The following is a 22544-nucleotide window of genomic DNA, read 5'->3' as shown; positions in this document are numbered from 1 at the left end:
CCATTAATCGCCTTTATCGACACTCCCGTGAGTTCCTGGAGAGTTGCTCCCTCTTTCTGGTCCAGGGTTCTCCGAGCTCAAGACAAGCCTTTCAGGGCAGTGACTCTGGTTTCTGGTCCCCGTCCACGTCCTGCAGAGCATAAGCGTGTCCTGTATTTCCCGAGCACCCAGCCCAGCGCTTTGTGAATGCCCTCGTGGTCAGACAAGGCCACTGGCCTTTGTGAGGAAAGCTTACTCAGCAAACAGAGGGCCTTGCACATAACATGTTAGTGGTCCCCTGTCCCCGGTGTTCATCTCCAAATAAGGTAAGACACAAAGGCGGCCAGCACTCACGACGCTGGGCAGCTGCCACACTGTCTGGTGCCCACGTGGTATGACGAGTCCTCTCTTAGGACAAGCACTCAGCTACCCTCTTGCAAACTCCTCAGAGAGGGTGGAGAGAGGCAGAAAAGGAAGTTAGGGTGACAGTCTGCGTATTGGTTGTCCCCTAGAGCCAGGGCCACAGATTCAATGCTCTATATCTCACAAAGTTCCGCCCATTCTTTTTTTTTAATGCCTACAGGTTGCTGTATTTGAAACTGAAGAAAATCAGAACAAGTCCATGAGATCCAAAGTACGATCTTGAGTATATTCCACCTGAATTTAGAGACTATCTCAAGAACAGACTTGATGCTTTGAACACTAATGACCAAAGACCAGACGAGTTGGGGAATGACATCAAGGACATCATACATGAAGAAAGCAAGAGGTCACTAAAAAGACAGGAGAGGAAGAAAAGACCTTAAATGGATGTCAGAAAAGACTCTGAAACTTGCTCCGAACATCCAGCGGCTAAAACAAAAGGGGAAAATGATGAAGTAAGAGCTGAACAGAAGATTTCAAAGGGCAGCTCGAGAAGACAAAGTTAAGTATTACGATGACATGTGCAAAGACCTGGAAACAGAAAACCAAAAGGGAAGAACATGCTCAGCATTTCTCAAGCTGAAAGAACTGAAGAAAAAATTCAAGTCTCGTCGCAATAGTGAAGGATTCTATGGGGAAAATATTAAATGACTCAGGAAGCATCACAAGAAGATGGAAGGAATACACAGAGTCACTACACAAAAAAGAATTCGCTGACGTTCAAACATTTCAGGTGGTAACATATGATCAGGAGCTGACGGTACTGAAGGAAAAAGTCCAAGCTGCACTGAAGGCATTGTCAAAAAACAAGGCTCTGGGAGTTGACAGAATGCCAGTTGAGATGTTTCAACAAACAGATGCAGTGCTGGAAGTACTCACTTGTTTATGCCAAGAAATCTGGAAGATAGCTACCTGGCCAACTGACTGGAAGAGATCATATTTATGCCTGTTCCCAAGAAAGGTGAATGTGGAAATTGTCAAACAATATCATTAATATCACATGCAAGCAAAATTTTGCTGAAGATCATTCAAAAGCGGCTGCAGCAGTATATTGACAGGGAACTGCCAGAAATTCAGGTCGGATTCAGAAGAGGACTTAGAACCAGGGTTATCATTGCTGCTGTCAGAGGGATCCTGGCTAAAAGCAGAGAATATCAGAAAGATGTTTACCTGTGTTTTATTGACTATGTAAAGGCATTCGACTGTGTGGATCATAACAAATTATGGATAACATTGTAGAGGATGGGAACTCTGGAACACTTAATTGTGCTCATAAGGAATCTGCACGTGGATTAAGAGGCAGTTGTTCAAACAGAACAAGGGGATACTACGTGGTTTAAAGTCAGGAAAGGTGTGTGTCAGAGTTGTATCCTTCCACCATACCTATTCAATCTGTGTACTGAGCAAATAACCCAAGAAGCTGGACTAAATGAAGAAGAACGGGGCATCAGGATTGGAGGAAGACTCATTAACAACCTGTTATGCAGATGACACAGCCTTGTTTGCTGAAAGTGAAGAGGACTTGAAGCACTTCCTGATGAAGATCAAAGACCACAGCCTTCAGTATGGATTATACCTCAACATATAGAAAACAAAAATCCTCACAACTAGACCAATAAGCAACATCATCATAAACAGAGAAAAGACTGAAGTTGTCAAGGATTTCATTTGACTTGGATCCACAATCAATATCCACGGCAGCAGCAGTCAAGAAATCAAAAAATGCACTGCACTGGGCAAATCGGCTGCAAGAGATCTCCTTAAAGTGTTAAAAAGCAAAGATGTCACCTTGAGGACTTAGGTGGCCTGACCCAAGCCATGGTGTTATCTTTTTTTAATTGAACTTTAGATGAAGGTTTACAGAACAAGCTAGTTTCTCATCAAATGGTTAGTACACACATTGCTGTATGACATTGGTTAACAACCCCACGACATGTCAACACTCTCGCTTCTCAACACTGGGTTCCCTATTATCAGCTTTCCTGTTCCCTCCTGCCTTCCAGCCCCTGCCCCAGGGCTGGTGTGCCCCTTTAATCTTGTTTTGTTCCATGGGTGTGTTCAATCTTTGGCTGAAGTGTGAACCTCAGGAGTGACCTCATTACTGAGCTGAAAGGGTGTCTGGGGGCCATACTCTCAGGGTTTCTTCAGTCTCTGTCAGGCCAGCAAGCCTGGTCTTTCTTTCTGAATTAGAATTTTGTTCTACATTTTTCTCCAGCTCTGTCCGGGATTCTCTATTATGATCCCTGTCAGACAGTCGGTGGTAGTAGCTGGGCACCATCTAGTTGTACTAGACTCAGTCTGGTGGAGGCCGTGGTAGGTGTGGTCCATTAGTCCTTTGGACTAATCTTTCCCTTGTGTCTTTAGTTTTCTTCCTTGCTCCCGAAAGGGTGAGACCAGTGGAGTATCCTAGATGGCTGCTGACAAGCTTTTAAGACCCTAGACACTACTTACCAAAGCAGAATATAGAACATTTTCTTTGTAAACTATGTTATGCCAATTGAGCTAAATGTTCCCTGAGACTGCCATGGTATTTTCAATCACCTCATATGCGTACAAAAGCTAGACAATGAATAAGGAAGACCGAAGGAGAATTGACACTTTTGAATTATGGTGTTGGCGGTAAATATTGAATATACCATGGACTAACAAAAGAAGGAACAAATCTACCTTGGAAGAGGTACAACCAGAAAGCTGCTTAGAGGCAAGGATGACAAGACTACATCTCACATACTCTGGACATATTATCAGAAGGGGTCAGTCCCTGGAGAAAGACATCATGCTTGGTAAAGTAGAGGGTCAGCAAAAAAGAGGAAGACCCTCATCGAGATGGACTGACACACTGGCTGCAACAGTGGGCTCAAGCATAACAATTGTGAGGATGGCACAGGGCTGGGCAGTGTTTCATTCTGTTGTGCATAGGGTTGCTGTGAGTTGGAACTGACTTGACAGCACCTGACAACAACAACAGGTTGCTCATAGCAAAAAGCTCTATAATACAGCCTTGATGAAATCCTGAGGGGATTAAGCCCTACTGATTTGTTACTGTTAGCCGCCTTGGGGTTGGCCCCAAATTCATGGCTATCCCAAGCACAATGGAACAAAACACTGCCTGGTCCTACACCATTTCTATAACCGGTCATGGACTGAACTATTGTGATCCATACAGTTTCATTGGCTGATTTTCTGAAGTAGATTGCCAGGCCCTCCTTCCTAGTCCATTTTAGTCTAGAAGCGCCACTTAAACCTGTTCAGCATCACAGCAACATGCAAGCCTCTGCTGACAGGTGAGTAGTGGCCATGTACCAGGTGCCCTGATCAGGAATCAAACCCAGGTCTCCTGCATGGAAGGTGAGAATTTTACCACTGAACTGCCACTGCCCCTTCTGCTGACTTCGCCCCAACACGCGCAGCAAGGTATATAAGGAAGCACAAGGACTGGAGTGAGCCAGGCCCCGTCTCTGCCGCAATCCCTGAGCGTCAGAGCCAGGCCCCGTCTCTGCCGCAATCCCTGAGCGTCAGAGCCAGGCCCCGTCTCTGCCGCAATCCCTGAGCGTCAGAGCTGTATCTTTGCCGCCCTTCAGTGTGGCTACCCCTCCCCCCCCCCACCCCCCAGCAAGTGCCCAACAGCTTCACCTAAGGAGAGGAGAATAATCTTTCGTACTCTTAAACCCCACGTGAGCCAGATGACAGCCCAGCCCCTGGAGTGGCGCACACCAAGCCTGACACAATCCAGCCCCAGGTGACACATTGCCCAAAGTGCCCAAACCTACAGCCAATGAAAACACTGCCCTAGTCCCTGCTCTGGCCAGGTTCTTTCTGACGGCCTGATTTCCGCAATCACTGCAGCCTCCTACAGGAACGCCCTGCACTCCCCGTCTGTCCAGCAGATACCCACTGGTGTCAGAGCCCAGCTCCAATGCTACATGCTTTATGAGGCTGTCCAGCTGTGCTGGGCATTAGAGTGTGTCGCTCTAGGCCACACAAGGTGATTCCAAGTTTCTTTTTCCCTCTGCAGGCTCACAGACAACAGGGATTTCTCTCCCTCCTTCCAGCACCTGACCAGTGCTCCACACATCTATCTCTAGTAAGCGGCCATTGAATGGACACACACTTGGGAATATAAAATACAGGATCTATGCCAGCCACTGTGGTTGGTGCAAGGTTCTTCTTAGACTAAGATCCCCATTAAAAAAACAACCAGTTGCCACCCAGTTGATCCCGATTCATGAAGACTCCCTCTGTGTCACAGCAGAGCTGTTTTCAATAGCTGTGACCTTTCAGAAGTAGATGGCCAGGACTTTCTTCCAAGGTGCCTCTGGGCAGACCCGAACCTCTGACCTTTCACTTAGTAGCCAAGTGTTTAACAATTTGCATCACCCAGGGACTCCAAGATCCCCGTCTACCCAAACCAAACCCACTGGTATCAAGTCAGTTCTGACTCACAGCAACCCTATCGGACAGAGCAGAGCTGCCCCCACGGGGTTTCCAACACTGTAAATCTTTATGGAAGCAGAGTGCCACACCTTTCTCCTTTGGAGCAATTGGTGGGTTTGAACTTCCGAGTGCTTTATATCTGTGTATCTGCTACCAAGACTCCTCAAGACCCCCTCAGGGGGGTCCAAATTTAAAGGAAGGAGGGGTGCTTCCTGGGCTTCCATCTTGGATAACGGTGGTGTCACCGACCCAGGCATCCACATCTATACCAGAGCTGACAGTGCCTGCCCCTCAGTTCACACGTCCAACCCCAGCAAGACCGCTAGACTCTGCCGCTCTCCCTCTGTTCCCTGACATCCTGCAGAGATCTTTATCGCTTCTGCCTAAGTCTCTTGCATTAACTCTTAACTGTTCTCCTTTCTTCCCTTTCTTTCTCCCTAAAAAAAGGCTTATTAAGCATAATGCTAAGCACTTTCACCTATTATCTCAAGTTATCTCCCATGCTGCCTCCAGAGTTGTCTCCATAGAACACGGAGCTGCTCTGAAACACTCAGCGGCTTCCACTGCCGACAAGACAGGGCACAGAGGCCTGGGGTGTTAAGGGCTCGTGGTCCCAACATACTTTGCAGGATGACTCCTTCCCCAGCCACCCACATGCCTTATGCTCCAAGCTTACTCAGCACCTGTCGTGCCTGAGAATCTCCTCCTACCATCCCCTCAGCTGGAGACGCTCCTTGCTTTCTTCCTGCAAAGGGCCCAGGCTGCCCGAGTTTGAATCCCTGCTCTTCGAATCCTGTGCTGCGAGGCTTTGGGCAAGTTAGTTAACCTCTCTGCACGCAGCTTGCATCTTCTGTAAAATGGAGATGCTAACACTAATAATACCACCACCTATCATAGGGTTGCTAACAATAATAATACCGCCACCTATCATAGGGTTGCTAACACTAATAATACCACCACCTATCATTTTTTTTTTTTATCATAGGGTTAAGGAGCCTGGTGGCACAATGGTTGAGCACTCGGCTGCTAACTGAAAGGTTGGTGGTTCAAACCCACCCAGCGGCTCTGCAGGACAAAGACCTGGTGATCTGTTCCTGTAAAGATTACAGCCAAGAAAACCCTTTGGGGCAGCTCTACTCTATTACATGGGGTCGCTTTGAGTTGAAAATGAACTTGACGGCTCCTCACAACAACACATAGGTTTGCTGTAAGGATTCAGTGAGGTAACGTGCATAGATCAGCCAGAACAGTGCCGCCAAAGAGTCTGCCTTATTGTTCTTCCCCGAAGTCACCTTTCATGCGCTGTCCTCCTTGATCCTGGTATTTAGGACGTAACCGTTCCTTTTGTGTATATTCCACCAGATTGTGGCCCCGTACACTCCTTATATTACAGGTTAGGTAGCCCTGTACACTCCTTGTATTACAGGTTAGGTAGCCCTGTACACTCCTTGTGTTACAGGTTAGGTAGCCCTGTACACTCCTTGTATTACAAGTTAGGTAGCCCTGTACACTCCTTCTATTACAGGTTCAGTAGCCCTGTACACTCCTTGTATTACAGGTTTGGTAGCCCTGTACATTCCTTGTATTACAGGTTTGGTAGCCCTGTACACTCCTTGTATTACAGGTTTGGTAGCCCTGTACACTCCTTGTATTACAGGTTTGGTAGCCCTGTACATTCCTTGTATTACAGGTTAGGTAGCCCTGTACACTCCTTGTATTATTACAGGTTAGGTTTATTGATTTCCATCCTCTCGGCTGGAACGGAAGCTTCCTGAAGGCAGGGCCCATATCTAGGTCAGCTGTAAATTCCCTATGGGACCAACAGACAGGAGCTATTCAATCAACATTCATCCAGTGACCAAATATTAAACCCAAGAATGGCTTCCTACCTGAGGTCATCGAAACTACCCCCCAAGTACAGGCCAGAGCCCCAGTGGCACAGTGGTTAAAGAGCTTGGCTGCTAACCAAAAGGTCAGCAGTTTGTGACAGAATAGAACTGCCCCATAGGGTTTTCTTGACTGTAATCTTTATAGAAACAGATCACAAGGTCTTTCTCCCACAAAGCCACTGGATAGGTTCAAACCACCGACCTTTTGGTTAGCAGCTAAGCACTTGACCACTGTGCCACCAAGGCTCCTAAAGTTTTCATACATGTAGTTATTTCCACCAGCACGCAGGTTAGGTACAGAGCTGAGTCAGCTGGTGTGAGACAGGCCCAGCCAAGCAGTTGGTGCCTGAACATGGCATGTATAATAGAATCCAAAGTCAGACATCCGTAGCATGAAATGAGATAAACTGATGGTGACGGTCATGTGACCTGGTACCTGGAGGGACAATATAAATTATTTCCATCTTTCTACTCTAACCAGAAATTCCACCAAGCACGATGCTTTCGCTGAATTCTATTCATGGTTTTATGGGTCAACTTTGAGAAGCCCTAGATAACTGATTTTCTCTATTTTACAAGGAGGGAATGTTCTTCAAAGGGTTAAGTGTCTATTACAGCGAAGTAAGGAGCCCTGGTGGCATAGTGGTTAAGCGCTCGGCTGCTAACCAAAAAGTCAGCAGTTCAAATCCACCAGCCGCTCCTTGGAAATGGTATGGGGCAGTTCTACTCTGCCCTATAGAGTCACTACGAGTCTGAGCCGACTCAACAGCACCTAACAACACAGCCTGCTCCTTGCACAGCCCTTTGCACTTTAATCCCTAAGATCCTGTGAGATGGTTAGACAAACAGCCTCTTCATCACACCCATTTCACAGACGGGAAACTAAGGCTGGCACAGCCTAAGTGACCTGCACAAAACTGCACAGGTTGTATCAGGGTCAGAATGCAAACTCTGGTCTCCAAATTCAGCTCTCATTCATTGGGTCCCACGCTTGGGACAGAAAGGACCAGGTCTGGGGCAAACTCTCCGAGGCCCAACACCTATGCCCTGCAGCCAGCGACAGGCAAGGCCTAGGCAGTCTCCTAGCACCAGCCATGCAAAAAGTCAACAGCTTCTCGTCTTCAAAGAATTAAAAACCCGCAGACAGAAGCTCCAGAAACTCATTTTTAAGTTTTGCTCAAAATATAGCAAGTGCTACATTTACAAAAATTCATCCTCAATTCCTCGTCCGAGGCCGATTGCAAACACTGATCCTGTAAAGTTACGGTTCAATGTGAATGATCTTTCAGAAGCCATGCCAGCAGCAAAGACTCAAATAGCGCTCGCTTGGTGCCAGGCACGCTCCTGAGCACTTTACGTGGAGGAACACGTTCAGTGCTCACATCCCTGCGAGAAAGGTGTCGTTATGAACTCCGTTCTACAGAAAGGGAAACGAGGTCTGAACACACACACACACACACACACACACACACACACACACACATCCTTAATAAGCACCAGGCATTATTCCAGAGCTTAAAACCAAATTAAACCAGTTGCCGTCGAGTGGATTCTGACAGAGTAGAACTGCAACCTGGGGTTTCCAAAGCTGTCATCTTTAAGGGAGCAGACCACCACATCTTTCTCCCGTGCAGCAGCTGGTAGGTTCGAACCGCCAACCTTTTTCAGCAGCTAAGCACTTTAACCACTGTGCCACCAGGGCTCCGTTCTAGAGTGTAGAGTGTATCAATAAACAAAATAACTCTGCTGCTTCCCTTAGATTAGAAGGCAAGGGTCAAACCGCTTCTTCAAGGTCAAAAACTGCTAAGTAGCAGAGACAGGATTTGAGGCCAGGCAGTCTGGCTCCAGGGTCCATGGTCTTAACCCCTAAGCTATAATACCCCTACTCCTGACTGGGTGTCCTGATCTGCCCCAAGGCATAAACAGGCTAGAAGGGATTGCCAGCAAGGTGTCAGTCCCTTCTGCAGGGCACAGCTACCTGATGGGTAGAATGACAGGGTCTGTCCATGCAGCTACCTGCTAGGTAGAATGAGGTGGTCTGTCCATCCAGCCTCCATCTGCTGCAAGGCAAATTTATGTGAGACTCCAAGCTAGGACCTAGAGCCGAGGCTGAAAGAGACAGTCCCTGACCTCAAGGGGTTCAAAGGCCAGAGGGGAAGGCTGGCGAAGGCCATGTTATTATCACTGCAGTCTGCCATGAGCTATACCTGAGCCGAGGGCACCTGAGAATCCAGGTGACTGCCCTCAGTGCGGCTCAGCAAGGCCACTGTGAACCAGTTTGCCAACTTCACCCCCATGAGCACATGTGTTTTCCTGGGCCACAGCGGTAGGTGCCCGGCAGCTCCTAACCCCCTCAGTTGTTAAAAACAAAACAAAACAAAACAAAAAAACAACAAATCAAAGTAATCTGATTCAGCCGTAGCCCGGTCGGGCGGGCACTCAGTCCTTGCTAAATCCCCAAAGCTTAATTACCTGCCATTGTGCCTGGTAATCTTAGGAGATGTTTGTTTTTTCTCTGCCCTCGGACAGCCAATGAACGAGACACAGCGTTGCTAGTAAGCATTCCTCCAGGTGCTGAGATTTCTCAGGAGCACCAGCCTGTCCCCCCATTCCACTGCACACACTCTGACAGCGGGGACCAGAACTCCGCCAGCTTCAGAGTGTAGGACGGCACAGGGCATGCAGACCCTGGAGAAACCCGTGGTGCGTTTGATCCCTTGGGCAATTACGCCGAGACCCAGGGCTGCAACCACGCAGGGCCGGGTTAGCAAAGGCAGTAGCGGGCGCAGAAACTGAGTGGTCCACCTCCCCGTCTCCAAGGGGCTGACCCACTCAGCAGAGATCACCTTCGTGTCCCAGGCGCAGAGTGCCCTCCTGGTCCTTTCCCAAGGAGGCCATCCACTGCTCTTTCAGGGGAGACAGTAAATTATCTTGGCACATTTATTTTTCTTCCTTTGTTGTAAAATGCTAAACTGGAAGGGCCTCTTCAGTAATGGACAGTGTTTAATAAAAAAATCCCTTTTCACACATTGGACTTTTCTGTTGAGTCGAACGGCTGGGATCTCTTCCACCCAAGGCGACACATGGCAAAGCTTTGCGGTTTCCATTTTTAACTTGGTGAGGAACGTTCCTCAGAGTTCAAGAGGCTGCCGAGTGGGCGCGCTCTGGATCGCAGGAGGCCCGCAGCATGGTGCTGAGAGTGGAGACTCTGGAAGTCACGGGGGGAGCAGATGGCCCGGGAAGAGGAGAGATTGCAAGCAGATGGTCCCGATAGTTTGGATAAGGCAAAAAAACTTTTGATTGCAAACAAATCAGTATTAGAAACACAGCAAGAATTTGGGGCCCACACAGATGTCTGCTGTTATAATGGACAGGCACCCCACGTCTGCCAGAGGGGCGTGCACCCAGGACCTCGAGAGGGGCTGAAGGTTGCAACAGCAGTCTTCATCTCTAATTTGTCTTTCTCCATGCTGCTTATTAGTAACTGTGGATACGGAGACAGGCTCACAGTTCAGAAAACCCAAATTAAAAAAAAAAAAAAAAACCTGGCTTTGCTTTTGGCTGGCTGGGTGACCTTGGACTAGTTACTTAATGTCTCTGGGTCTCCTTTTCCTTGTCTGCAGGAGGAAGACAATGATAGTAGCTACGTAAAGGGTTGTTTGTTGTGGTTTCTGTTAGCTGTCATGAGTCAGCCCCCGACTCATGGCGACCCCACTACGCCATCCCCATGCTTGGCTTGGATCGTCATGATCTATCCCACTGGCTGATCTTCAGAAGTAGGTAAGTTAACACACAGAAAGCGCTACAGATAGCACCAGGCACGTAGTAATTCGGTGTCAGCCATGACTGTGGTGATGATAACACCTACCCCGTGGCTGGTGCTGCCTAAATACCCCTGTACATCCTGTGGTCTGCCTCTGACAGCAGCTGTACCAGGTCGGTAGAAGCTGCTGTCATCCTCATTTTACAAAAAAGAAAAAAACGAAGCCTCGAGAGATTATGTAACTTGCCCAAGGTCACACGGCTAGTAAGTGGCAAGCTGGGACTGAAACCCACATGTCTGCCTTCACCACGTCAAACTGCCACCCACCGCCAAGAAAGAGCTGGTGCCTGCTGGGATAGTTTTCTGGCTGCTAGGAATCTCTATACTTATCCCGTGTAAACTCCTTTTGTTAAAAAAGAAGAAAAAAGGCATTAAGTCCCAGGCAGGATCTTGGCAGAGTTAAGACTAGAACCCAAATCTTGATCCACTGTATAGCACACCCCACTGCCATGCCCCAAAGAAGGAAGAATAGGTACATGATGGCCGACGGCTGTCTTCCTCAGTCTCCCTTAGTGATCGATCGTGGCCCTGCCAGCCTGTCCTAAGGTGGCTGGTGGCACTTTCCCCAAGAAGCCACCTGGCTCTCTGGAGGATGTCCTGCCTAAGAAACGCCCTCCCAGGCTGCCCCTGCCCCCTCGGGAGACTAACCGAACTGCGATCTCCCTGCCCACAGAAATGAGTTCAAGTCTTTCCTTTTCTGACTCAGGATTCGCTTTTATGTAACAACTTTGAAACTCTGAATTTGTGACGTGTCCTGCCAGCCTGCTGAAGAGGCCTTCCTGCAGACTTTTGTTCAGAACTCACACGCTTCGTCTTGCTGCCAGAACTGCCTCACCTCCACGCCCACTTGTCCTGATGGACTCTTCGCAGCTCTAGGCCCCGGCCTCCTACTCCTGGTTTCTCATGCCTTCCACACCCTGCTCCCCACACAGGTGCCTGCAGAGATAGCCTGAAGCAGGTACAGCTCTGTGGTCTCACCTCCTCCTAACCCACCTCAACACCAGCCCCCTGGGCGAGGTCCCACCTCCACCAGACTTCACCCCCCACACAGTGGCCTTTACATCAGCCCTGGTGCAGAATGAAAAGCGAGGGTCAATGAGAGCTAAGATGGCCACGAAAGACCCTCTGTCTCCCTCCTGTATCCGACTCCTTATACCCTGAAACCCTGTGACCACCAGCCTCTTCAGGACCCCTCTCAAGCAGCCTTCCCTCAGCCCTCTTCTCCCAGCCTTCCTTCCATGGACACATACAAGCGCCAGGCATTCAGAACATATTGAGAAAGACCACAACCAAACATGACAAAGCAAATCTTAAAGGAGCCCTCGTGGCACAACGATTAAGTGCTCAGCTGCTAACAGAAAGGTTGGTGGTTCAAACCCACCCAGCTGCTCTGCAGGAGAAAAGACCTGGCTATCTGCTCCCGTAAAGATTACAGCCTAGAAAACCCTATGGGGCCATCCTATTCTGTCACATAGGGTCTCTATGAGTTGGAACCGACTTGACAGAACCTAACAACAACAATCAAACCAAAAAAACTCATTGCCGTCAAGTCGATTCTGACTCATAGCAACACTATAGGACAGAGTAGAACTGTCCCATAGGGTTTCCAAGGAGCACCTGGTGGATCTGAACTGCTGACCTTTTGGTTAACAGTCGTAGCTCTTAACCACTACGTCACCAGGGTTTCCAACAACAACAAAGCAGGATTTAAATTCCTCCCATAACAGTGGGAAAACCAAGCTCTTTCCTTTCTCTCTCTCTCTCTCTCTCGTTAAACAGGAGGCATAAGGTACTGGAAACCCAAACAGGGATGACATATCAGAAGGTTAGCCACTTACCATTCAATTTCAGATATGGGGCTTTGGAAAGGCAGTGTAAGAATGGGGAAGCCACGCCCACCTCAGCTAAATAGCCAAAAGGTATGCTACCACCCAACTGTCAAGACTGAGACAAAAAGCAAACAGCTTTTCTATTTCAGAGGCAAGTTTTACAAGGTATGTCATCCTCTAGCATCCAAATCCTCAAGAGATAAGTCAAAACAAGAAAATTGTTTCCAGAAAAGAAAAAAAAAATGTTTGGCAAGATGTTGTTCACCTTTTAACTTGTCCTCATAAAATTCAATTGACAAATAGTTATTCAGCACCTACTATACACAGGCATTGTATTATCTCTAGGGTAGGCAGATGAAAAATAATAATAATGAAAATAGAACCTAATGTCTGAACACATACTACGTGTCAAGTGCTGTTCTAAACTCTTGATGGGTATCTACTCATTTAATCCTAACAACCCGATGAGGCGGATGCAGTTATCACCCTCTTAAGCCAGTTGCTGTCAAGTCAATTCCAAATCATGGCGACCCTTACACAGGAGTGCTCCACGGAGTGCTCCACAGAGTCTTCAGTGGCTGATTTTTTAGAAGTAGATCACCAGGGAGGACTCGAACCTCCAACCTTTCAGTTAGCAGCTGGGTGTGTTAACCATTTATACCACCCGGGGACTCCCCATTACTCCCTTAGTGTCGCCATTTTACAGATGAAAAAAGTAACACACAGACTGTGGTTGAAAAAAGCAAACAAGGCTTCTACCTTTTATATCCTGTTTAGCTGGAGTGGGCAGGGGAAACAAATTCTATAACAATGAATAAAACTGGTGCCCTGCAAAGAGCTAAATCAAAACACTGTGATCACGAGTGACTTAGAGGCTGCTTTGCGTTGGACTATCAGGGAAGGCCTCTGGGTGGAACAACAGCCAGAAGGAAGCCACCATGTTGGATCTGTGGGGAGGAGATATTCTCAGACGCTACAAAAGCTGGCCACAGAATTCATCCGTCACTGCTTCTGACTTCTTAGGCAGCCATAGCATCCGTGTGTTTAGGAGCTCTGCAGGTATTTCTCACCTGCAGGCCAGGGTTGAGAAACACCTATTTCTATCCTTAGCTGTCGTCTAACGCCAGGTGCCACCATGGGAAGATGTGTGGAAACATGTTGGTTCCCAGGGGACTCAAACTCACTGCCACTCATCCCTACTTTCCACATTTTGGATGGAGGAGCCCACCTCCTCTTCTAGTGCCTTCTCTGCACAGACCATGAAAATACAGATCAAAGGCCCATAGGCCCGGGTCATGCCTTTAGATCTCTGGGGAAAAATTAAGTAATGAATTTTCCACATCAGCAGCCAACAATGAAGCTGACTTCATTTTTTTTTTTTAAGCTTCCCTACGTTTAAAAAAACGAACCAGTTTTCAGGAAAATCCTGATGTTAAACAAAGTATTAGCTTTTATTCAACATTTAAATATTTACTGAGCACCTACCAAGTGGCAGGCAGTGTTCTGGTTCAGTGCTTCTGACCACGTGTGTACGTACGAATCACCTGGTTTCTCCCTAGGTGGTACAAATGCTGTGGGCTCAAGCAATAACCTAAAGGTTAGCAGTTCAAACCCAGCCTGTGGTACCATGGAAGAAAAGGCCTGGAGACTTGCTTCCGTTAAGGTTACAGCCAAGAAAACCCCGTGGGGCAGTTCAACTCTGTAATGCATGGGGTTGCCAGGATTTGGATTCACTCCACAGCAACTAGCAGCAACGACAAGCTCCCAGGCGATGCTGACCACACACTGAGCGGCAAAGCTCTAGTCCAGTAAGTCTCGACTCTGGCTTCATCTTGGAATCGCCTGGGGAGCTCTGACTCCTGAGCCCCAGAATGAAACCAGACCTCTGCAGGTGGGTTCTGGGTGGTTTAAAAATGTACATAAAGGTCTCAAGCTGTTTTTAATGTGCAGCCACTTCTCTTCTGACTCCAAAGTCAGTGTCTTGTCCCCCATCCCTCTTCTTTTTCTAGTGCTTTCTCTGTCACACTGCCACCATGTAGGAGATGAGAGGATGTGGAAAGGGAAGTGAGGAGCAATGGTGGAAGGCATCCATCTCCATTAATTAACTAATGAGGGCAGTAACCGTTATGGTTAAGCAAATGGCCCCAGGAGTCAGGCTATCCGGGTTCAAATCCCACCCTGCTGCTTCTTAGCCGTATGCCTCATGCAAGTCGCCGGCCCTCTCTGAGCCTCAGTTTCATCATCTGTAAAATAGAGACAGTAATAACACGTCTATCTCATTGCGTTGTTGGCAGGGTTAAATTAGAGGAATGTGTGGCACAGGGTCACTTCCATGGAAGTGCTGCCCCTTAGTCACTGGCATCCTGTATGGCACTTCGCAGTAACTGCTTCATTTATCCATCGTTATCGCTTACAATACTTGTGGGTTCTGGAGCCGGCCACCTGGACTCTGCCACTTGCTAAAGGAGTGGTTCAGAGTTTAAAAACAACAACAATAACAATAACGAAACCCACTCTACCTGGCACAGACCAGTGAGCAAGGAGATAGCCCTCAAGGGGAGACAGATGATGAATAAACAAATTATTTCAGATGGTGACAGAAACCCGTTGCTGTTGAGTTAATTCCAACTCATGGTGACTCCATGTGTTACAGAGTAGACCTGCTCCATAGGGTTTTCTTGGCTGTAATCTTTATAGAAACAGATCACCAGGTCTTTCTTCCACAGCGCCACTGGGTGGGTTTGAACCACCCACCTTTAGGTTAGCAGCCGATCACGAATGCTTGTGTCACCCAGGGACCTTCTCAGATGGTGACACGTTATAAAAACGATATAGGGTTATGTGCCAGGGGGTGGTTGAGAAGCATGCATAGTGGTCAGGGAAGGCCTGGTTGGGGTGGGGGGCCCCTAAGCTGGAACACAAATAATGAGATGGAAATAAATAACCAGGATCTGGGGAAATGACGGAGGCAGAGCAAAGAGTCCACTCTCCACAGAGAGTCTTAAGTGAAGACTAGGGCAGGGTCCTGCTCATAGTTTTAGGAAACGAAGTCCCCTCCTTCCACAGGCAATGAGGAACATTCAGATGGCACAGAAAACAGGACACAGTCCCTGTCCTGGGGGTTCTTGCAAAGACATGACCTAATGTGGGTTGAACACCAAATGTGGGTGTGAGCTCCGGCTCTGAATGCTTTGACTCTGTAGGAACTCTGAAAGCCCCATCTTCTCACATCCCTAAAGGACTTGGATATCAGGACTAGAAGCCCTCGAGCTTTGGAGACAATGCAGAAGGAAGCCTCCAGAAAATGCAAGAATTCCCTCAACTCTTTATGGGGAGACTTCTGTAACTGTGTAGAAAAGAGGGCAGCCATTGGATACCACCTTCTGTCATGCCCTGAAACTCAAGGTTGGAGCTCTGGTCCACCTTTACAGCAGCCCCAACCTGTGCTGAGCAGTTGTGAATTGAGTCCTGCTCCCCATTACTGACCCCCAGCCCCCTACTCCCACTCCCAGGCCTGTCTAGAGGAGGGAAGGAATTCCGTCTCCTCCCTCCTAAGGTGCAGCCTGTGACCCAGGTCTAAGCCAGTCCTGGGTGCCCAGCAACTGGCTCAGGATGGTCCCGTGACACAATCCAACCCAACCCAATCAATCAAACTTCCATAATTTTGCAGAAGGTGCTTAGCCACAGATGCCCTCTTTCCTAGCATTTTTGGGCCTGGAAGAACGTAAGACTGGAGCCATACGACCACCTTCCCATACTGGAGAAGTCCAGAGGCAGAGAGAAACTGAGTCACATACACCTCTTAACCTTTGGTGCTACACTTTCAGCTATTGAGCCAACAAGTTCCTTAATTTGCTGAGCCCAGTTTGGGGAGTTTTCTGTTGTCGCAATGAGGCCTGCCTCATCTAAACCCCAAGACAATGACACAAAACCACATCAGACCGCTCACCCTCCCCCGAGCTCCTCAGGGGCCACCCGTGGGGCTGCTCATTGGGACACCATTACAGTCCTTCATTGCCACCAAGTCGTCCCCAAGTTGAGACCTTGTCTTCTCTACAAGACTGTAAGCTAGTTGACAGGAGGGGCTGCATCTTAGGCCTTTTTATACTCCCCCCACGGGTGCCCACCAGGGCTGGACACAACAGGTGCTTCTATATTAAAAAAAAAAAAACAGTAGCTGGTGAGTCAATTCTGAATCATGGCAACCCCATCTGTGCAAAGTAGAACTACGCCACAGAGTTTTCAAGGCTGTGACCTTTCAGAAGCAGATCGCCAGGTCTTTCTTCTAAGACACCTCTACATGACTGATTCTGAACCATGAGCCTTTCATTTAGTAGTCAAGCGCTTAGCCAACTGTGCCATTCCTGCCTGTGAAATAGAAAAGGGGTCGATATTCTCATACTCCAGGGAGAAGGAGCCTGGAAGGAAAGTCAAGCCCCAGCTCTGCCTGACCTGAGAGGAGAGCTGGGAGCAGGTGCGATGGAGTGGGGAGGGCATGAGATTTGGAGCCAGACGCCCCAGGAAGGCTCCTGGCAGCTGGGTGCTCTTGGAAACTCACTAAACTTCTGAGCTTCACTGTCCTCATCTTTGCAAAAACGCTGTCAGGATTAAAATGCTGCCTACATCAAAATGCACTTTCATCCCATCATTCAACCAATATTTACCGAGTCCTTGCTGTGTGCCAGGCCCAGTTCTGAAAGCGGTCAACACAATGCACAATGCAAATGTTAATCATTGCTAATGATATTGCTGCCGTCCCTCTCATTCCCTCTCCACAAAAGGGACAAGGTCAGGTCTTCCTGCCAACTGACTGCTAATCCATTAGTGTGATAATTTTTTATCAAAAAGTACAGTGAAGATCCAGGGCAACAAGGGGCATGGAGGAACAGCCAGAATGCTCCCTAGATGCGAGGATGGCGAGACTTCGTCTCACTTCCTTTGGACATATTACCAGGAGAGGCCTGTCCCTGGAGAAGGACGTCATGCTTGGTAGAAGGTCAGCAAAAAAGAGGAAGACCCTCGATGAGATGGATTGACACAGCGGCTGCAACAATGGACTCAAGCATAACAACGATTGTGAGGATGGCACAGGACCGGGCAGTGTTTTATTCTGTTGTGCATCGGGTTGCAATGAGTCAGGAGTGACTTGATGACATCTAACAACAACATCACAGAAAATGCGGCCCTAAGCTGACATGCCCAGACTGTGTGACAGAAGTTACCCAAAGAGTGAACTAGAAACCAGTTAAAAATGCGCTAACCCTGCTTCTTTACTCGGAGCGGCTAACACTTTCCTCAACATTCCCTATGTGGCTGGTGCCAATTCTAGTGCTCAGGACCCTGTGGACCCCAGCCTTACACAACCCCCAGCACATGTTGGTTCACCACACACATCCACCACCTCTGGCTAAGGAAAACGATGTACTGGGGGGGAGTTAACAGGTACAGCCACCTGCTGGGTCCCCGGGATCCAGGGAATATCTCAGGACAGGATGGTCCAGGTTGGAAAGGAATCCCACAACTTCTTTACAAGCCTGTGCTCTTCTACCTCCTATGCCCCAAACGGACTCCTCCCAAGGCATCCTGAGATAAGGGAAGTCAGGGATGCAGAAAAGATCACAGCAGGTGTTCTCAACCAAGCTTTGAGTGAAAGCCCTGGCCTTCAAAAGTGAGCAGAACCAACCAAACGTTTCAGTGGCACAGGTCCAGGTCCTCATTCCAGCTTCGCCACCCACAAGTGTCATGACTTTGAGCAACTCATGTCACCTCCCTTGGTCTTTCCTAACCTGGAGAACAGGGATAAGACCTGCCTGAGAGGGTGTGAGGACAGGACTGCCACTCAGGTGCTGCTCTTTTGCCGTGGTTTCCTTTCCTCCTGCACACATTCCCGTCCAGACCTTCAAGAGACTCTTCCAACAGCCCTGGAGCAGGCAAGAAATGTTCTGCCCATTTCACAGGTAAGGAAACACACAAAGACATTAGGTGACTTGCCTAGCAACTAGGTGAACAAGCCAAGTGATACCTGGCTAGAACAAAACCTCATAGTTTCCAAAAGGCTTTCAAACACATTATGCCACAAAGACCCAAGAGTCGGAGCTAGAGCTAAAGTCCAGGACTTCCCTATCTGAGGTCTGGGCACTTTCCATACCCCTCGCTGCTTGTCAGTACACACTCTTCACCTGAGAACCTTCTTCACTTGTTTCAACAAAACCTGCCTATGGCAAGGGGACACACGAGGTATCATCCCCAGGACCCTACTGCCTCTGATCCCCTAGAGAAGTCTGAAGAAGAACATCAAAACTACCTTCCAAAAATGCACAACAGAATTTCACATTCTCAGTGGAATCCACACTCTCTGGATCCATAGAGGGTAGATGAGTCCCTGAAGCTACTGCCCTGAGATAATCTTAAAACCTTAAACAGAAACTATCTCCTGAGGTCTTCTTTGAACCAAAAAATAGCTTATCTTAATTAGTAAATGACATCTGCTTTGAGCATTGTGTTCTTTCAAAGAACTATCTATGTGAGATGAAGTTGACAAAGGCAACTCGAAAGGCTGGATGGGAAGCTTCGGGGGCAGTGAGTTTAAGATAACGGTGGTGGAATAATGTAGAAAATGATAGCGAGAATGGTAGCACAACTTGTAGAACGTAAACCGGTGTCACCGAATTGCACATGTAGAAATTGCCAAAATGGTGTATCTTTGGCTGTGTACGCTTTCATAAAAATTAAAAACAAAACAAAACAAAACTACCTCCCAGGGTGAGCAGAATCCATCCATCTCCCGGGGTGTAACACCACCGGGAATTTGCATTCCAGAGAGGGGGTCCCAGTGCCCCAGAGCGTCCAACCCCTGCAGTTCCAGGGCATGTCCTAACTCTGGTGGGTCATCCCAAAGTGCCATCCGCCAGAGCCAAGCACATGGATTGCCTGCCCTAGAGCCCCGGCAGATGGATACAGTGAACAAAAGGCGAAGCAAACAAATACACACAGGCAAACAAACAAAATCAAGAGAGCGGGGAGAACACTTAGCCTTTAGGAGCATTGTGAGAACAAAAATAAATGTTGTAAACTCTTGAACTTGACCTTTCCAGTTGTTGGATAAGGAGAGCACTTGAGTTGCTTAGCAGCACAGCTGATAAATGTCTGTCTGTTCATTACCTTTCAACAACTGGTAGCTACCCTTTCCCACTCAGGTACATAAAAACCACCTTTCCCAGCTCTGGCTGCAACTGTCCACGTAAGCACTGACTCCAGGCCAGGCCAGGCCAGATGCCTTGCGGTGCGGGAGATGTTTTCTTACCAGGATCTGTGCAGTTCTTAGTGGCCTGAGTCCCGTTGACTGGTGCCATCAGCTTTCTATTTCTCCATGAGTCTGGTGGAACATGTTGGCTAGCAGAAGCTGTTTCATGCCCTGGATTGGAAAATAAGTCAATATATTACCGCATTCTCAAACTGACCTCACATGTGTGTATCAAGCTATGTCAGCAATGGCCCTGTTTGACTACAGGGAGCCACCTGTAGAGTGTGATACAATTATTAGTTCAATACCCCCACTCACATATAACGATGTTTCCTGAAACTAGTTCATTGTTTCTAGTTCCAGACGGGTCAACAATACGTGATCTGACTTTGGGCAAGACCTCTCTGGCCTGAACCCCTCAGAGATGCAATAAAAGCCTTGGATTCAGTTGTCACTGAGTCAACCCTGACTCACCTTACAGTAGAACTGTGTTCAATGACTGATTTTTTGGAAGCAGATCGCCAGGCTTATCTTTCAAGGCACCTCTGGGTACACTTGAACCTCCAACCCTTTGGTTAGCAGCTGAGCGTGTTAACCATTTGCACCACCCAGAGACTCCAAAAAAAAAAAAAACACACCAAACCCGCTGCTGTTGAGTTGATTCCAACTCATAGCGATCCTAAAGGACAGATTAGAACTGCCCCACAGGGTTTCCAAGGAGCAGCTGGTAGATTTGAACTGCCAACCTTTGGGTGAGTAGCCAAGTTCATTTGGATAGGTGACTACTAAGTTCTCTTCCAGTAAAGACACTCAGGCAGCCCCTGCCCTGGTAGAGGCTACAAATGGCTAGCTAAGTCAGCAAGCAAATAGAGAAGGGTGATGGGGTCTAGTCCAGTGCTTCTCACACCTGAACGTCCAAACACGTCACCTGGGGACGTTAAAATGCAGACCCTGGCTCAGTAGGTCTGGGGTGGGATCTAATTCTGCACTTCTAACAAGATCCCTGGGGATGCTGATGCTCCAAGGATCACACTGAGTAACCACAGAGAACCTATGGATCCCAGGGACTGACTGCGGTGAAACTCCTAAAGGTAATTCCCGATCTAGCACATAAAAAGCGAGTCTTGTTTTCTGACCTTTACAGTATTCATGTACCTCCTGATGCACACACAGCTTGGGCTGGATAACAAAGCCTCCTCCGAAAGGCTGACGTCTAAGGGCCTCTGGGCATTTTGTTATTTCTGGTGTGTGTAATTGAGGGGAAAACAAAACACTTCAACTGGCCCGATCGCAAAGCTCCACATATTAAGATGTTCAAATAACCTTCCTGGGTTTCTTTTGGAAGAGGTACATCTTAACCCTGTAGTCTCGAGCCCAAAGTTCAGGTTTTGAAAGGCAGTATTTTTTTTTTTAAAGTTCAGTCAAGGTTCACCTGGCTTTTACTTGTCACTATAAACCTCTCTAGTCTCTAAATGCCTATGACCTTCCTAATTGCTCCAGAAGGGACCACAGACGGAGCTTTACACCTCCACGCTGAGGGGGCCAAATCACCTACATTTCTTCTTCTTTTTTTAAATGTGAAAAATAACACAAAAAAGTTCAGAGCATCCAACTTAAAACTGGAATTAGGGTGATATGAATGTCTTCTGAAGGTTACACATGGGCTCACATGCCCACAAACACACATTTTGGCTAAGTTTCTTCTCTTTCCCCACTCCAACTCAAATCTGCATATCCTAGGGGACTCCCAAATCCCTGGTCTCTTCTTGGAGGAGGAGCGTGTGGACTGTGGCACAGACACCGGCCCTCTCCTGCCCTGGGGATTAGGAGGAGTTGAGAGAAGAGATGCTGAAACAGGGCAGCAATCCCCCGCGGGAACAGATTGCCCCACACATTTAGGATTTCAGGAGGACGTGTCAGGAAGGACCCCCAGGGCGCCCCTCTGGACCTGGGCAGGGCGAGGGGAGGGCCTAGAGGCAATACAAACCCCTGCCTTTGCATCTGAGCTTTCTCTAGGGACACGAGGCACAACCCTCGCCGCTCCGCAGAGGAGGACAGAGGACCACTCCGTTTAGCCCTTCCCAGACCAGGAAAATCCACTCCCCGATGCCACCGCTGCCCTGACCCTTCCCCGTGCACTCCAGGGACAGAACTCGGGCACCGAGGGGCCAGTAGTTCAAGGTTTTTGTCTTCACTGTAACAGACACTTTGCCGTGATCTACGCCCCCAGGGGCGGTGCGCAGCTCTAGGGAACGGCCGCCACACCTCAGAACGCAGATATCAGCACTCCTGGGTGCGTTTTATCTCCCCGGCGGGGAGGGGACTAAATGAACCCTTGAGACCAAACCGGCGAGGAGGCGGGGAGACATCTCGGAGCTGCCCCGCCAGCTTCCCAGCCCAAGTCCCCCAACTCCCGGGGCAGGGGCGGGGGAAGCCTGCACCAGGCACCTACCCAAGCTGCCGATGAGGCCAGATGCACAGCACACCAGGGCCAGCACCGCGCACACGAAGCCAACTTGCTGCAGCAGCATCTCTCGCCTCCTGCGAACTTTGCGCGGCGGCTGGAGGGGCCTGCGGAGCGCCATCCCGGAGCGCCTGGGTGCAGCCCCTGGGAGCGGATGGAGATCTTCAGCGGCCGGAGTCCTCTCTGTAGCTGAGAGGCGCTAGGGCGGGAGCAGGCGACGCGGGGCTCAGAAGCGAAGGGCTCCGGGCCAAAGCCTCATGCCCCGCAGGCGAGGTCAACCCGGGAGCTCGGAAGGGAGAGAAGCAGTGGGGCTCCTGGAGCCGCCAGGGCTTAGAGTCCCGCGCGCGGCGTGCGCGCTCCGCGTATCATGGCTCGGGGGTGAGGAGGCGACGCCGGCGCGGTGGCGCTGGCGGCCCTGGCTCGCAAGGCTGGCGCAGTCCCGACGCTGGAGCCGCTACCT

At 48.8% G+C, this 22544-nt stretch overlaps 1 protein-coding gene across 2 annotated transcripts in view; it reads right to left on the bottom strand.

The window, feature by feature from the left end:
• The window catches only part of SLC24A4 (solute carrier family 24 member 4), a 209507-nt gene extending 187302 nt beyond the window's left edge, over positions 1-22205 (bottom strand). For both annotated transcript variants that reach the window (XM_003408831.3, XM_003408832.3), the window contains exons 1-2: positions 22073-22205; positions 19681-19791 (exon numbers count right to left, since the gene is read on the bottom strand). In XM_003408831.3, the coding sequence (XP_003408879.2) occupies positions 19681-19791; positions 22073-22205 (244 nt within the window). The remainder of the gene's footprint in view (positions 1-19680; positions 19792-22072) is intronic.
• Between the last annotated feature and the right edge of the window lie 339 nt (positions 22206-22544).

This window comes from Loxodonta africana, chromosome 10 (genome assembly GCF_030014295.1).
Source record: "Loxodonta africana isolate mLoxAfr1 chromosome 10, mLoxAfr1.hap2, whole genome shotgun sequence".
Lineage (NCBI taxonomy): Eukaryota > Metazoa > Chordata > Mammalia > Proboscidea > Elephantidae > Loxodonta > Loxodonta africana.
This window is presented reverse-complemented; position numbering and strand designations above follow the sequence as displayed.